The 15990-nt window shown below is 35.9% G+C and overlaps 5 protein-coding genes across 7 annotated transcripts; 1 reads left to right on the forward strand and 4 right to left on the reverse strand.

The window, feature by feature from the left end:
- Nucleotides 1–408: 408 nt before the first annotated feature.
- Nucleotides 409–1460, reverse strand: LOC116001486 (cysteine protease-like). Its single transcript, XM_031241359.1, has 5 exons — nt 1431–1460; nt 1276–1342; nt 906–1183; nt 690–829; nt 409–577 (listed from the first exon to the last, which is right to left on the reverse strand). The coding sequence occupies exons 1-5, from the start codon at nt 1458–1460 to the stop codon at nt 409–411; spliced, it is 684 nt and encodes a 227-aa protein (XP_031097219.1).
- Nucleotides 1461–4094: 2634 nt separating this feature from the next.
- On the reverse strand, nt 4095–4921 carry LOC116002724. Of its 2 annotated transcripts, none has more exons than XM_031242893.1 (3): nt 4781–4921; nt 4586–4684; nt 4095–4487 (listed from the first exon to the last, which is right to left on the reverse strand). In XM_031242893.1, exons 1-3 carry the CDS (start codon nt 4868–4870, stop codon nt 4296–4298), a joined length of 381 nt encoding a protein of 126 aa, XP_031098753.1. In that variant the 5' UTR covers nt 4871–4921; the 3' UTR covers nt 4095–4295. The 2 variants fall into 2 exon arrangements, with proteins under 2 accessions (XP_031098753.1, XP_031098754.1); XM_031242894.1 differs by having other exon boundaries at nt 4095–4484; nt 4781–4917.
- Nucleotides 4922–6298: 1377 nt separating this feature from the next.
- LOC116002207 (mitochondrial amidoxime reducing component 2-like) lies at nt 6299–9391 on the forward strand. The gene is made up of 8 exons (XM_031242280.1): nt 6299–6466; nt 7415–7564; nt 7818–7994; nt 8137–8225; nt 8295–8359; nt 8612–8714; nt 8813–8923; nt 9027–9391. The coding sequence occupies exons 1-8, from the start codon at nt 6358–6360 to the stop codon at nt 9144–9146; spliced, it is 924 nt and encodes a 307-aa protein (XP_031098140.1). The 5' UTR covers nt 6299–6357; the 3' UTR covers nt 9147–9391.
- A 92-nt stretch (nt 9392–9483) lies between these two features.
- On the reverse strand, nt 9484–14361 carry LOC116002206 (transcription factor TFIIIB component B''). 2 transcript variants are annotated; one of them, XM_031242279.1, is made up of 14 exons: nt 14225–14361; nt 13822–14073; nt 13569–13724; nt 13018–13148; nt 12869–12935; nt 11853–12088; nt 11698–11758; nt 11136–11615; nt 10949–11049; nt 10722–10768; nt 10372–10573; nt 10103–10247; nt 9924–10030; nt 9484–9849 (listed from the first exon to the last, which is right to left on the reverse strand). In XM_031242279.1, the coding sequence occupies exons 2-14, from the start codon at nt 13865–13867 to the stop codon at nt 9703–9705; spliced, it is 1926 nt and encodes a 641-aa protein (XP_031098139.1). In that variant the 5' UTR covers nt 13868–14073; nt 14225–14361; the 3' UTR covers nt 9484–9702. The 2 variants fall into 2 exon arrangements, with proteins under 2 accessions (XP_031098139.1, XP_031098138.1); XM_031242278.1 differs by having other exon boundaries at nt 9918–10030.
- A 571-nt stretch (nt 14362–14932) lies between these two features.
- On the reverse strand, nt 14933–15784 carry LOC116001487. Its single transcript, XM_031241360.1, has one exon. It carries the CDS (start codon nt 15782–15784, stop codon nt 14933–14935), a length of 852 nt encoding a protein of 283 aa, XP_031097220.1.
- Nucleotides 15785–15990: the final 206 nt, after the last annotated feature.

Genomic DNA, 15990 nt, shown 5'->3' on the forward strand with positions numbered 1-15990 from the left:
TGACAACTTCATACATATATTTTCAGTTGCACATTTAAAGGGGATTTTTTTTTTATTGAAAATAGAATATAATTTTACCCTTTTATATAAGGGAGTTGTTTAGTTTCTTGTCAAAAAATAACTCCCCTTGCTGGTTAATTAGGTGCATCATTCGCCAAACAAGGACTAAATATGCCTCCTTAGTAACTAATTAGAGGATACATACTATTGTAAATCAATGTCAATTAATAACAAAAGCCACTTTATAGTTCAAGGGACTAACATTCTAATTTTCTGAATATGATAATTAGAACCAAATTCAATTAGAGTAATCAAAATGTGTTGTCCAAACCGGGGACCTTCTGCCAATTTTCCTTCAACAACCGGCCAGCAAAAAAAAAATACAGCCATCAAACGTTCACAAGTAAATCATAAAGGAGCTTCGATGTGCACTCCTTCAAAAGACAAAAATGCATGAATTGCATCTCTTCTGACCAGGCCAAAACCACTGTTTGCCCATGCATTACCCCAAGTGTTCTTGATTTCATAGCAGGGGATTCCATTTACAACACCATAACCAGTAATCATAACAGCATGTCTATTTGGCCCATTTCCAATCTCATAAATTTCCTATCAAATGAAAAAAAAAAAATTAAACATAATAAATAATCAAATAAACCAAGAAAAGAAATTAACTAAGGATAGCTTACCCCTTTTTGAGATAGGACAAAAGTTGATCAGAATGCAAAAGTCCAATCAAAGGATGTTTTTGAATTTCTCCAAGTATGAAGGCTTCCCTTGTTGGTGAGTTCTTTGTTCTGATAACTCTACTGGCTTTATATTTTAATAACTGCAACAAATAAAAAATAGAAAATGAAAAAAAAAATCAGTATAAATAAAAATGTATTTATTTATTGAATACAAACCAAATCAACTTCTTTTATTTCATCCTCCTGGCTTCGCCTGCCTATGAAAGGATAATCAGTTTCCGTGCAAATACCATACTTGGTGAGATATTCCCTAATAAATCTGGTTGGAGCTGAAAATGGGGCTGTGACATCTTCACGCCCGTGCTTTTCTGAAAATTTTTTGGGCAAATAGTCTAGAAGTTCTTGTGCTGAGAGCATGATGTGTTCAGAATTGTTATGTTCCAGTGCATACACTATCCCCATAAGTTCTCTGGATTGGAATACCAAGCAACCCCCTACAATTTTTTACTAAAACAATTAGTATTATATTAAAAATTAGAAAGAGCATATCAAAACTTTTATAAAAAAAAAAAAAAAATACTCTTACCTAAATATTTTTGGTCAAACACCTCTAGTAATTTTAACTTTGGATTTTCTGTGTGAGTAAAGGCATACTATTTGGAGAACAAAAAAAATCATTAAATTAAATCAAAGTGTTATCACAATTTCAATTACAAAAAAAGTGCATGCTAAAATATATACCTCTACGTTTTCAACTCCATTAAAAGCCATTCTCTGAATGATGCACCCTACAAATCACACAAATACAATCCAATCATGATCAAAAAGATGATAAGATATATAGAAAGTTAGAGAATATGGGAGGCCAAAACATGCACCCAATAGCCATACATACCAAAGATAAATGATGGATGAACATTTACTCCTGAAGGTGTTGCAAACTATATATAGACTTATGCTCCCATTCCATTCATTCTGTTCATCTTTGATATTCTTCTTTTTTCTTTCTTTCTTTCTTTGTTTCCAGCATCTTTGATTCACATACAGGGAAAGATGGAAGGCTGACAAGTGATAATGCATTAATTGATATCTCTACAAATGAAGCTGAAATGTGATTTGAAATTAAAGTAAATGAGAAGTAGCAGATCAGAGGAAAAGTGATAATAGCACGGGCGGCTGGTTCTTCTTCTGTCCTTGGTGTGTGGGATTTAATCCCACCTGAATGCCTGATTGTATTTCGACTTTATTCAGTGATTTAATATAAGTTGGTTCATTTGATTTTCAAAAAAAGAGGAAAAGTGATAATAACATATGCATAAAAAAAAACCAAAAACAAAACAAAAACAAAAACAAAAAAACATATGCATACAAAGCTCCTCATTACATACAACGAAAAATTGAAGGTGATACACTGCAATACTGCATTAAGGCTCCTCAGTTCCCAGCGGTCATCTGTGAGCTTACTTCTTTTTTATATATTTTTTTTTATTTTTATCCCAAGTTTCAAATACAAGGAAAGATGGAAGGCTGACAAGAGATACCCTATTGATATCTCAACAAAAGAAGCTAACAAGTGATATTCAATTCTTTGTTGTTTTCCTTTCAATGAATTCTCAATCCCCAGTTAGCTAGCTAGGTTGAGGTTGATAAAAAGAAGAAGAAGTAATTTTTTTTCACCAGAACAGCTAGACAGGATAGCTAGCAGCTCTTCTTTCCATTTTAATGATATATATGATCTGCCCTTTTGCCAGTTTCCTTTTTTTTTTTTTTTGCAAGCTGCCAGTTTCCTCTTTTCATATACAAGTTAGAAAAGATGTGAACCAAAACCCAATTCTGATACAAATCTTTCCACATTATATTCATATCTTTTTTTTTTTCAGTTGTAAATCTGATACATATCTTTTTTAATTACTGCATGCATTGATGACCTCTTTAGCAACAACTCCTTCAACTTTATCTGATACATATCTTTTTTAATTACTGCATGCATTGATGACCTCTTTAGCAACAACTCCTTCAACTTTAACTGTACTCACTCTCAGCACATGCAGCTCTGACTCGTTTTACGGATTGAGACCTGTGAGACAGTCTCACACAAGTATACCTGCATGGATTCTAATTTTTATTCTATGTTAATGTCGATACAAAAGAGTGGCACATTATTTTTATTATTTTCTTTGTCTTATTAATAAATTTACCATCCATGATAAAAAATTTACTTCTTCATATATCATTTTTCTTTATAATATTTCTTTTTATCCACTCATGCTTCTATCTACTCAAGCATCCCTGGATTAATTGTCATGGTAACGAAGAACCCAGTGGCGGAGCCACAATGGGGGCAGTGGGGGCAGCTGCCCCCCCTCACCCCCCCCCCCCCCATAGCCTTTGTATGTATATATGTATATATAATACATTTTAGATATAAGTATATGAAAACAGATATATGTGAACATATGATTGTTAGTGTAGTTGGTTGGTGCACGGTTTCACCAGCGAAATGTTGAGGGTTCGAACCATGCTAGCCTCATTTGCTCCATGTTGATATTTTCAAAGCCTTTTTATTCAAATCTTAAGGGTACTAGCCAGTAGGTTCCTTCATAGCTTTTTTAATATATACTACGTATATAAAGTTTTTTTTTTAATTTCCTTTTTATAAAGTTTCTTTTTTATAATGAGATGCGTAATTTATAATGTGTTTTGTATTTGAATTATTTTATCAAATTAAATATATTTCATATATTGTTATAAATATTTTTATAAATTTTTTATATGTTTTATTTTTCGTCCATAATATCTAACAATATATATGACTATATTAAGTGTTTCATTTTTTGCCCCCACTGAAATTTTTTTCTGGCTCCGCCACTGGAAGAACCCAAAATGAGATTTTCCCTCCGAAAAATTAAAATAGCTAATATTGATGATAATGTTAATTGATCCGAGACAAATTAAAATAGCTAATATTGCTGATAATGTTAAATGAGGTCAGAAAGCCCCTAGTGATCCAACCAGACTATGAAAGTCGGGATACACTAATGTTAATACAAGGGATATCTCAACATTAGCACTGGGTGGATTGGGATTTTTAATGTTGCGACTGTCTACTTCGATATTTTTTTTTTAGTATTAGTGTCTCTATTACAATGTAATATCTGTTCATACATATTTTTATGATTTAATATCTATTCATATATGCCTCCTTCGATATTTTTGTTGAGGATTACTGACTCTATTACATTGTAATATATGTTCAAACATACTTTTATGATATATACTCCGTAGTATTTATTCATACATACTTTTCAACCAACCGGAGCACCAAAAATATATATATTTAAAAAAAAAAAAAAAAAAAAAAAAAAAAAAANAAAAAAAAAAAAAAAAAAAAAAAGCAGCAAAGAGAAACAGTAATAAAATAGACCATAATATTCATGATTCAGTTCCGAAGACAGACAGCCAGCCAGCGAGTGCGATAATACTGACTAGATTAAATCAGCGGAAATTACAGCAAAATCCTTAAAAAAAAAAAAACACACACACACACAGCAGTGGTGACATTCCTAAACAATACCCTATTATTTCAAGAAATTTGTGCTAAATACCCTATTCTTTCAGGGCACAACTCACTATTTTCAACTCATCTTCTCCAATCATATCATAACCACGACCTTCAAATGTTTCAACCACATTGCTCTTCAGATTTTTGGCCCAAAATGTGACGGAATACTCTACACCGGAAACAAGCCCGCACAGTACCTTCTGTATGCTCACAAACTCGTAAGTTTCTCCTGGCTGCTAAAAATTAAAGGAATTAGTAAGTAATTGTATATTCAAACAGAGAAAAAGCAAAAAAAAAAAAAAAAAAAAAAAAAAAGACAGAATGACATGATTACATGGCTATTTTGGTAATGAGTAAGAGCCAATTTGCAGAGAAGATTGATCACAGGACCATCTTTTCCGTCGGATGGAACTTCATGTAGTTTGTAATCCCACTAAAACCACAATATTGAAACAAATTAATCAAATTTGAAATGAGATGAGAGCAAATCGGAAGCCAAATAAGTAGTACCGTAATAACAAACGCATACCTCAGAGGGTGAGCTCCAACCATCATCACCTTCATCTTCATACTCGACATCCAGTTTCGGATTGGAGACACCGGACGTGTTAGCGGCCATGGCTATTCCTCAAATCCAAACAAATAATCTAAGCTTTGTTGAATTGAATTGCAGCAGCTAGGTTAGGTTTTATAGGCGGAGCTTTTGCCGGGCAGGGCAGCCGGGCAGCCCAATTATTTAGTCTAACAAAAGGAAGAGAAAAGGAAGAAATATGCCCTTAAACTTTACACCTTAAACTTTACAACAAAAGTTATTTAAGTACCTAAATCTTAAAAAAGTATAATTAAATCCTTTAATATGTCAAATTGAGTCAATAAAATTCAAGAACAGATAAATAACTTGTTATTACGGGTCATTTAATTTTCAGCGACCGGCGTCACCGGAGAATGCAACGTTTCTGGTTGTCTTCTCCGACGAGAAGGCGACCTTTTGGTGGCCTTATGCCAGAGATGGCGACTGGCAACGGCTCGGTCAGTCGCCGGATTTTGCCGTCGAAAATTAAATGGCCTGTAATAACAAGTCATTTACCAGTTCTTGCGTTTTATTGACTCAATTTGACATGTTAAAAGGTTTAATTGCATTTTTTCAAAGTTTAGATACGTAATTGACTTTTGGTATAAAGTTTAAGGACATATTTGACATTTTTTCTAAGAGCGAATTATTATTTTATTATTCTCTTTCTCTCGCATGGCAAATTATTGACCATGGTCCACGTAATTGTGTAAACCATAAGTGCAATACATTTTTAACATATTAAAAATATATTATTTCTATATTGAATGTACATTATTTAATAATATATAAAAAATCATGTACTTTAAAATAATGTATTTTATGTATAGATATAATGTACTTTTAATATATTAAAAGTATATATTGCACTTATGGTCTACACAATTGGTCTTCAAAAGAGGCAGTCACTTAGCCAAATTGACGGAGGACCAAATCGAATACAAAATTAATAGTTAAGGACTTAATTGATCAAAATTGATAATCGATAACCAATTTAATACTTTCATCATAGTTGAAAGACCAAAATAGTAATTAACTCGTAAGAATATGTTCAAGATATTGATTATATTTTGTTATTAATCCGTATTATTCTACATAGAAATTTGTACACGTAGTAAAACGTGCGAAATCTGAGATTTTACAGAGCCGATTCATCATAATCCGTATTTAACCCAATGGGGTAGCTCAAATGGCAAGTGAGCTCTCTTTGTGGGGAGGAATTTTGGGAAAACCCGGGTTCTATTCTCACAAGTGATGATTCCACCTAAGCCAGCTTTGGGAAAACCCGGGTTCTATTCTCACAAGTGATGATTCCACCTAAGCCAGCTCCCGTGCCTTTTGGAGCGAATAGCGAACATGGGTGGACCCGGGACGGAGAGAAAAAAAATCATAATCCGTATTTTTTAGGAATGGGCCCCATCCGATTCATCATAATCCGTATTTATACAACCTTAATAAATGTTCACAAGCGGGTGTCTTTCTCAATTCTCGTATTTGAAACACAGAGAGAGAAACAGAGAGAGAGAGAGAGAGAGATGGCTGAGTTGAATGAAGGAGCTGCTGCTGAAGTAACATCAATCTTCATATATCCAATCAAATCTTGCCGTGGAATCTCCGTTTCTCAGGCACCCATCTCCCCCACTGGTAAATAAGTCATCACCCCTTCATTAAAGTTTCAATCTTTTTCCAATTTCTTCATCTTAGGCTCTTGCTGTATATGAATGTCTATATATATATATATATATAGAGAGAGAGAGAGGGGGGGGGGGGAGAAAAAAAAAAGCTTCAACTGAAGTTTCACATGTCTTGGTGTTATATTTGGCATGTTTCTGATTTTTTGTTTTGGTTGCAATTTTTTGCTTGGAAAGAATTGTTGGAGCTTTGGGATTTTCCATTAGACATTTAGGTTCTGTTTGATAAATTAGAATCATAATGCTGGGCTGAGCCTTTGGAATTGAATTAATGTTGTTTAATCCATGTTTGTTTGCTTCAAAGAAAATCCATTTTGATTCTTCTTGCATTGGAATCACTGTTTCTTTCACTCAGTTAAGCAAAAAAGTTTGTATAAAATGGAAGGATATATGATTCATAATCAAATGGAGCCTTACTTCTGTGGCTGAAAAGGAAAAGTTATTCAAGAATAGTTTGTTTTGAATTGCTATGAAGATGTAAACCAGAAAATATGGAGAGGGGGAGGGGCCAAACTTTTTCGGAATTTCTGCAAGAAAAAGTGGGAAATGCAGAAGGATTTTGTTGAATCTAAGAGGGAAAACAGCAAAAGAATGGCAACTCCAAGATGGCATGTTTAGTTTATAATCATAATTTTTCGGTGTAACTCAAAGTACTCGTTAAATCAGCCTACCCTCCTAGCCCGGTTTCCTGGATAAAATGCAGCACCATTTTAGGGTGCTTCGTTGCTGTGAGCGATTTTGGCTTGGGCGAGTTGTATGCCTGTTTGGCACAACATGTTTCGTATGTTAATTCGATGAAATGGCTAGCTTCATGCTTTTCTCTTGTTTTTATTCTAACATCCTTAAGCATCCTATGTTGTTGCAACAAAAAACAGAACATAATAGTTGAAATTTTGAGCAGGATTTCGTTGGGATCGACAATGGATGGTTGTGAATTCCAAAGGCCGAGCCTGTACCCAAAGAGTTGATCCAAGGCTAGCACTAGTTGAAACAGAATTGCCTAACGAGGCTATGTTTGAGGGCTGGGAACCAAATAAGAACTCGTATTTAGGTAATTCAGTCGTTTCTTTTTTCTTCCTTTCATTAGAAGTGAAAGCTTGCACTCGTGTTTATACTTTATAGTGATTTGGTTTTTAGCCTTGAGATTGAGTAATTGCCCTTTCTTGATTGTGATGAATGTCCTTTGTTCATCATCCAAGAAGAGGGAGGATAATCATTAGCGATTTTAGGTTAAAGAGGAGATACATCATACAAACACTCCTTTATAAAAATCTCGGAATAACAATGGATTCTCACTTGTACAGTTATAAGGGCGCCTGGTATGCAAGCTCTGAAAGTTCCGTTAAGTAAGCCTTCTCTCACAACAGAGGGTATCTCGGTGTGGGAATGGTCTGGCTCCGCATTTGATGAGGGCGATGAAGCAGCAACGTGGTTCTCCAATTATCTTGGAAAACCATATCGACTAGTGCGCTTTAATGAAGGTATAGCTGCGTATGCACATCCTTTCTTTTGTTATTTGGGGCACCATAAGGTAGAAAAGAGTTACAAGCTATAGTTGTGATGCAATAGGCATAATTTGCAGTTGATAAATTTTGATCTAGTCTATTCTTTCTCACCGAGCAGCCTCAGAAACGAGGGCTGTAGACCCTGAATATGCCCATGGATACAAGGTTACATTTTCTGATGGATATCCATTTCTCGTGCTATCCCAGGTTAGTGAGGTTACTATTTGATTGCAAGGAACCAATCCACCGAATAGATGACAATGTTTCGTGTTGCAGGGATCATTAAACGCGTTAAATACCCTTCTCAAGGAGCCAATTTCAGTGAATCGTTTTAGACCCAAGTATACGCTTCTTGACCTCTTCTTTTTTTGCTTTTGTGACTGAGGGGGCTATACCTGATATACAATGAATGAAGTAAATGCAAAGTAGACCTATTTGACAACATTTCTTTGTACACAAACTGCTATTTGATTGCCTAACTTCATCTTAGTGGTTATTTGGTTCATTTTTAACTCTGAAAATCTGCCATTTTAGCCCCTTCACTATATTAGTTGTGATAAATTTTGATCTAGTTTATTTTGATCACTGATCAGTATACTCGTTGATGGATGCGAGCAATATGCAGAGGATTTGTGGAAGGAGATCCTGATAAACAAGTCGGCGTTTTATGGTGTTAAATTATGCAGTCGCTGCAAGGTAAAAACTATATTCTCCCTCGACAAATTTTCTGTGCCAGAACATTACACTGTTACTTTTTCTTAACCGGCCTATACTTATACTCACACGCGTATTAGATACCCACAATCAATCAAGAAACTGCAGAAATGGGGTCTGAACCAACTCAAACTCTCAAGCAGTTCCGTTCGGGTCAAGTGTTGCTTCCAAATAAGAAACAACAGGGAAGTGTAAGCATCTATGATATATCTGGTACCTTGGAAACATTGGTTTAACGATATCTTCCCTACAACCTATTTGCTGCTAACCTAATTGTAATCACTTAATTTTCAGGTGTTTTTTGGGCAGAATATGGTTTGTGTTGACTCCCTTGGCCAGGTTAAGATAATCAAAGTTGGTGATCCTGTTCATGTCATCAAAGCAGTGCCCTCCTGTGCTGAAGCAGCAGCTTGAACTCTTGCTTCTAGAATGATCTAGTTAATCTCTTCTTAAACTAAATTAGGGAAATAAATCATAGTTCTATGACTTCTATCTAGAGTACAACATACCATGATACCAATTATAATATAAATAACTATGGTCTATGATGCATGAAAACTTTCTAAGTGTTAATGTTTTCATGTTTCAGAGATCATTTCTCTACTGTTCTGTATCTTGTTTCCCTGTTTCTATGATACCTAGGCTATGATCCATTGTCTGCCAATAAGACTCGATTTCTTCTATGTTATTGTCATATTCGATTAATAAGATTGAACTTTATCACAACAGTAATATCAAGAGACATGCTAGGTTTAACAAAAAAAAAAAAATCTTGTATATACAACTTATGAGAAGGATAAAAGAAATGGTTGTTCTTGGACTACAGGAGAGGATAATGAAACAAAACTAAAGTTACCATAGTTCCAAAAAAAAGGAAAGAAAGAAAGAAAGAATGTTCAGCACTTCAGCTTGCAAGCATTTGAAGTGGGCAAAACTATACTATAGCAGCCGATTTTAATTGCAATTTGGATCAAAACTCACTCTTGTATTGGCTCCATATGTCCTCGTCTTCCTCGTCCTCCTCAACCACAGAACTGTTAACTTGTGTAACATCTTGCTCCACATCCTGGACCTCTGCTTCCTCGTTATGCTCCGAATTTGGTTCTTCCTTCTGCCCCTGAAAGGTGATATGAAAAATATAAAAACATGTAAAAAGACCAAAAGATAAGTTCTCTTTGAAGTCACCTCAACCTCTTCGCCTGTCAAGTCAATTGGCTCATCTATGTCGTCATCACTTTGATTTTCCTCTGCTGCAATTTTCCTCAAGTGTGCAATCACTTGCTCAAAGCGGGAATGATCTACAAGATAATGTTCATTGTCATGTAAAACTTGTAAAAGTTAATTCTAATAACAATCTGATTAACATTTACCTTTGGAACGATTAGTTAGAGCATCATGAACTCTTGATGGATATCGCTGCTCTTCTTTCTTATACTTCAGTCTTACCTGAGTGCGTGTCCGGCCAGGAAAGAGTTGTTGTATCATGGAAAAGTCTGAGCCAAATTGCCGTATGGCCTACAGATGAAAGAAACGTCAAATAATTGGAAAGTTCTCTTTCAGATACATTATAACAATCATATAACATAAATGGCTCTATTATCTCCAACTATTTGAACAGATGCAAAGTAGAGTGATGTACCTCATAGAACAGTTCTGTGTCCTCTTTTGACCATCGGACTCGGGGTGTTTTTTCCATATAAGTTTGATAATTAAAGTAGACGGTACTATCTTCCACCTGATTAGTTGTTTGTTCCTCAAACGTTTCTCCATTTTCATTTTCATCTTCATCAAAAGTAAACCTCTCCTCTTCATTGTTCAATTCAGAAGAGTTATCAAAATTGCTGAGACCAAATTTTACTATCAGAATCATGTTGTCATAAACCAATTTAAAAGCAAAGAATCTAAAAGCGGAACAGAACTGGATCTTGGTTCAGAAGAGGAATGACACATAACAAAAACACTTAACACCACATAAAAAAGCTTTAATACCTCGGGTTTACTTGTGGTTGTGGGGTCTGTAATGCTGCCTCCTTTTTCTGCACGGAAGAAACAACAATTTTTAGGTGGGAAACTAGAATATTTATCCATCTCGATGTCCAAAAATGAATTGACAAAAATCTTGATTTTTTCAACCAGAGGGGAGGGTTTCTCAAATAACCATAAGTTGATTGAGAAAAAAACAAAAATGGCAAGAAGCAAAAAGGACAATATTGTACCGCTAACCGCTCCTTGTGCTCTGCAAGCAAAATTAGATCCTTGATTGGCACTCTTTGGAAGTCAATCTCTTCCTCTGGAGTATCCAATAAAACCTTGTCCACTGCAAAACTAAAGAATTTTTCTAAACAAAGTATTCATCAAATTTAACTTACCCTCCACACTCACAAAATTCAACTATAACCTTACCCATCCTTTTCTTCTGCCGAGTTGTGTGAGGAAACTTTTTAGGTTTCTCTTTAGTTGCCTGCTCAGTTTTATCATTAGCTTTTTTACGCTTTCTAGCCGGCTTTTCTTCATCACCAGCCTTTTTCTTCGACTTTTTCCGTCCTCTTTTCTTTTGAGATTCATTTTCCACCTGAACCTCTGTATCAATATTTTCATCCTCATTTATACCAGAGCTGCCAGGCTGTTCAGCTGGAACATTCGCATCAACATTTGGCATTTCTTCATTAACTGGAACTTCAGGTGTAGATTCTGTGGGAAGAGCATGATCAAATCCTAAAGATGACAAATCAAGAACATCATCGGAAAGTGCAGGAAGTCTTTCTTTATCCACAAAATCAGTAGACTGTGAATCTTGTGCACAGGAATTAGGAATGCCAGTATCACAGCTCTCTTTGAACACATGTGCTTTGGGCTTGGGTTGGAATTTTCCAGTATGCCGCCCTAAACAAAAAACATTTGATTAGAAACCTGCAGCAAATTTTAACTTAACTGATAAAATGAAAAGCCTAAGAAGTCATTCTACCAGATATAGTAGCTAGCTCAGGCCCATCTGGAGTTTCCAAGCTAGGATATGTCTCAATTCCCTGCAACCAAAAATATCCGGTTCAAATTGTTAAAGAGTGAAAAAATTAAGGAAACGGCTAGAAATTCTTACTTCCCAGGGATATGGATAATCACCTCTATTTCCAGATCTATACTATCAATCTGCGAGACCCCCTCATGAGTAGCAACAACAGGTTCTCCACAATTCAATGGACCTTGAGCTGCAGATACTTCAGAATTCTGAGCATCGGGGATATTTGATACAGGAGCTGGATCACCAACAGGTGAAGTAGTTGGAATAGCAAGTGGCTCTTCTCCATCTCCCTTCGGAACATTAATAGCCAGTTCCTCAGATGATGGAATGGCAGTCTCTGCAGAATTATTTGAAGAGCAAAACTATGTCAGCAGAAGACAACCTACTTCCAACATTGCTGCTAAAATATGATACAATAAGAGTGAGAGACACTTAGAGTTTTAGTATCTAAAGTTTCACACTTGTGTCACTTTATTCCTTAAAGTTTGCAGATACATATAACCCTAAAATTTAGCTTGTGTGATATAAGATGTCCCAAAAATAGCTCCTGTTAACTTTTAACAAACAACCTTCACTGACTTCAGCAGAAAATGGAGAAAACATTCTTCTTTTTCCATTTGAACGGAAATATGAACAAAACCATTTGGTAAACAGAAATTAATTTAAAAATAAAAAATAAAAAACAAAAACAAAAAAATTAAGAAGAAAAATCAGCATTGGAACCTTTGTCTGACACTTTATTCTATATTTTCTACTCTCCCTGTTTAGAGAATGGGAGAAGTATGTCTTATGATCTTCTGGTAAGCCACCCAAGTAATTGTTTAGGAGAGAAAATAATAAGAATGTATCCATTAGTCTGCAAAAGTCATGTGGAAATACAGGCTATAGTAATTTTAATTCGGACGAAAGGTTTCTTCCTTCCTCGAAAATTAGATGGAGTTATTTCATGGAACAATTTATGACACAAAAAGCTAATATTTATAGTCATATGATTCATCCAATAACTTTTCAGAACTAAGAAATAGAATTTAATTTTCCACCAATAAGAGCTACCTCTAACTTTAAAGGTAATTGAAAGAAAAGATCCCATAAGTAATTAAGGTAAATGATTCCTTACCCATAGCATTCGTATCATGCGGAAGAAGATCATCAAGTGATTCCAACCCAAGATATATATCAGCACTCTGAAAGTTTAAAAATAAAAATAAAAACATAGTGAGTCAATGCACCAGGCCAGTAACATGATCAAGGGAGAAAAAAGTTCACCTCTCCTACTGGTTTCTCTAAGGAACATTGCAAGTCTCTATTGTTTTCAGGCATGTAAGTGTCACCCTCCATATGTGAACCAACTGCTGCACGTGCATTTTCTGCAGGAACAATATGTTCACTTGAACCATCTGTAAAGACATATCAATCAATTAAAAAAAATGACAAAACAGGGGATTTAAAAAGCAGCACATTGTGTTCATTTCAGGCTGAGTAATATATTTGGACTGAAAATTTAGCATGTTTTTTCAATGATGAAAAGATGAGAACTTTAGCCAAGGACCTTGTGGTCCAGTGGCACCAAGTTCCTCCCTCGTGTCGGAGGTTGTGGGTTCGAGCCTAAGTGGAGGTGTCGGAGGTTGTGGGTTCGAGCCTAAGTGGAGGCGGAGGCGATTATTGACTCTTTGTGCTTTGAGAAAGTAGTTATTAACAGACAGCATTCTAATATAGTAAGTAGATTAAAAAAAAAAGATGAGAACGTTATTGAAAATAAATACAAAGTATGAAACTTTATGTCCAAAAACAAAAGCACACATTAAGAAAAAAGTAACCTTTTGTGGATAACTGTCCAGCCTTGAGAGCCTCAGTCCCTTCACGTTTATCAGCACCACCCAACTGGTTAGATTGTGATGAAGGAGCAGAAGAAGTGGCAGCTTTTTTAACCGGACGGGCCTTCGCCTTAGGTTGAAATTTACCAACTGCCCTTGCTGCAATCAAACACATCAAAACACATTACTACTTAACCCGAATTGTAAAACTGAATGTGAAAAAATAAAAATAAAAAAAAAATCTTTGAATACTAACAAGTTTTAGCTGCACCATCGGAAAATAAGTCATCTAAAGAATCCATCTAAGCTTTCCTGAACCAAAACAAGGGTTTTTGACTGAAATGGGAAGGTTTCTCCGCTTTGTAAATATTCCCGAGTGAAGCGTGGATTCATCAATGGCGATGGTGCATTCTAGCCTTAAATCCTTACTAAAATTTCCGATTGCGACCCGCGAGGTTGCTATTACATCGTCGAATTCTTCCTTCTGCTGGCACCACTGTGGCCGCGCCTGCTCAATTTTTTTGGATTCGCAAACAAAGCAACACCGACGAGTTCAAGGAATTAAGGAAAATGCGACAGAAAATCAGCCCAAACAAACAACGTGTAAACTGTAAATTATTCATTGCCCAAACAAAATACAAAAAAAGAAAAGGCGATACCCGAAGAAGGAACGTGTCTATTAGCTCGGCGTCTCTCCGGTGCGATGGAGGAACTAACAGCGGGGATGTGCGATTGTGCGTGCGGCACTGCGGCGATAATAGTTATGGCGTAAATTTTCCAAAGCTATTTAGGAGAGGTTTTTTGGTTTACCTTATTTATAGTTAATAGAAATTTTAACTTCTATTTTGTCCATAAATTTCTCAAAACGTGACTATTTTCGTAATTATTTTTTAAAATATTTTTTTTATATATATAAATGCATTTAAAAAGTCTAATAAAAACTCACTTCAATAATTTTATTTTTTTTAAAAGTCTAAATTTTCATTTTTCATTTTTCATTTTTGTTTCAAAGACATTTTTTTTTTAAAGAAAAACTTTATATTAAAAGCTCCGCAATTGAGATAGGGGGAACAACATCCCAAAACATAATAGTATCCTGAAGAGAGGAAAGACAGCTACGTGCTAAGGTATGAGCTAAAACATTATTCGATCTAGAAACATAAAATACTGAACAATAAGTAAAAGAAGACATAAAATTGAGGCATTCCCGCGTGGGAATACCAATATACGAAAACAACTCAGTATTAGACCGTAGATTTCCACAAAGAAGAGAGCAATCCGTGAACATAGCAACTGCCACTTCGTTCCTGTTTTTCAACCAAGACAGAGCCTCCTTACATGCAAGAGTTTCTGCCATTAAAGCCGAGTCACAAAATGATAGCTGCAACAAAATCACCATTTAGGCCCAACAAAATTGCGCCTACCGAAGCTCTGCCTGAATCAGGATCATACGCAGCATCAATATAACACCGGTTGTAAGAGTGAGCATCTGGACTTGGAGCATATATGAGGCCATGAGAGCTGGATGTAATATGAGAGTTCCGCCAATTTTGAAGAGCTTTATCCGCCAATGCCACCATCGTAGACGGTCTAGGTACCTTGGACTCCCACAGTGCTGAATTACGCGCAGACCATATAGCATAGAGGATAGCTGTACACCTTGTGACCGCATCATCATCCATCGTGGTAAGAACTTGTTGGAACCACAAAGGGAAAGATAGTCCAGCTCCACTGGGGACGACAAACTGAGCACTATGCCATGTAACCACTGCAAAATCACAACAAAGAAACACATGTGACACATCTTCCACATGAGATGCACAAAGGGGGCACAAGGGATCAATATCCAAACGACGCTGAATTAAATTGGAAGTAGTAGGAAGAGTATTAGTAAGAGCTCTCCAAATGAAAGTCTTCCACTTTGGTGGTATCTTCAACTTCAAAAGATTATTCCATCTATCAAAACCAGAAATCAACGGGGTAACAGAACCCCTAATTCGTCGATAGCCACTCTTCACTGAATATATTCCACGAATATCATCTATCCAATACCAGGAGTCTATATAGCCTGGGCTAATAGGCACCCGCTTAATTAGATTGACATCTCTTGGTTCGAAAATATCTGTCAAAATAGAATCGTCCCATGAGTTAGTAGCCAGATCTAATAAGCCTGAAACCGTAGCAGCAGATAAATAAGAAGGTTGGGGGGTCTGTATCATTGGGTCTGCATCAGGTAACCACGGTGATCCCCAAATATTAGTACTTGCTCCATCCCGATCCGTATCCGAATACCTCCACAAATCAAATCCTTAGCCGCAAAAATACCCCTCCAACATGCACTTGGATTATTCCCTATGGTGGAATTAACAAAATAGGTATTAGGGAAATATCGGGCCTTATACACCCGAGCCACCAAAGAAGTAGG

This window comes from Ipomoea triloba, chromosome 13 (genome assembly GCF_003576645.1).
Source record: "Ipomoea triloba cultivar NCNSP0323 chromosome 13, ASM357664v1".
Classification (NCBI taxonomy): Eukaryota; Viridiplantae; Streptophyta; class Magnoliopsida; order Solanales; family Convolvulaceae; genus Ipomoea; species Ipomoea triloba.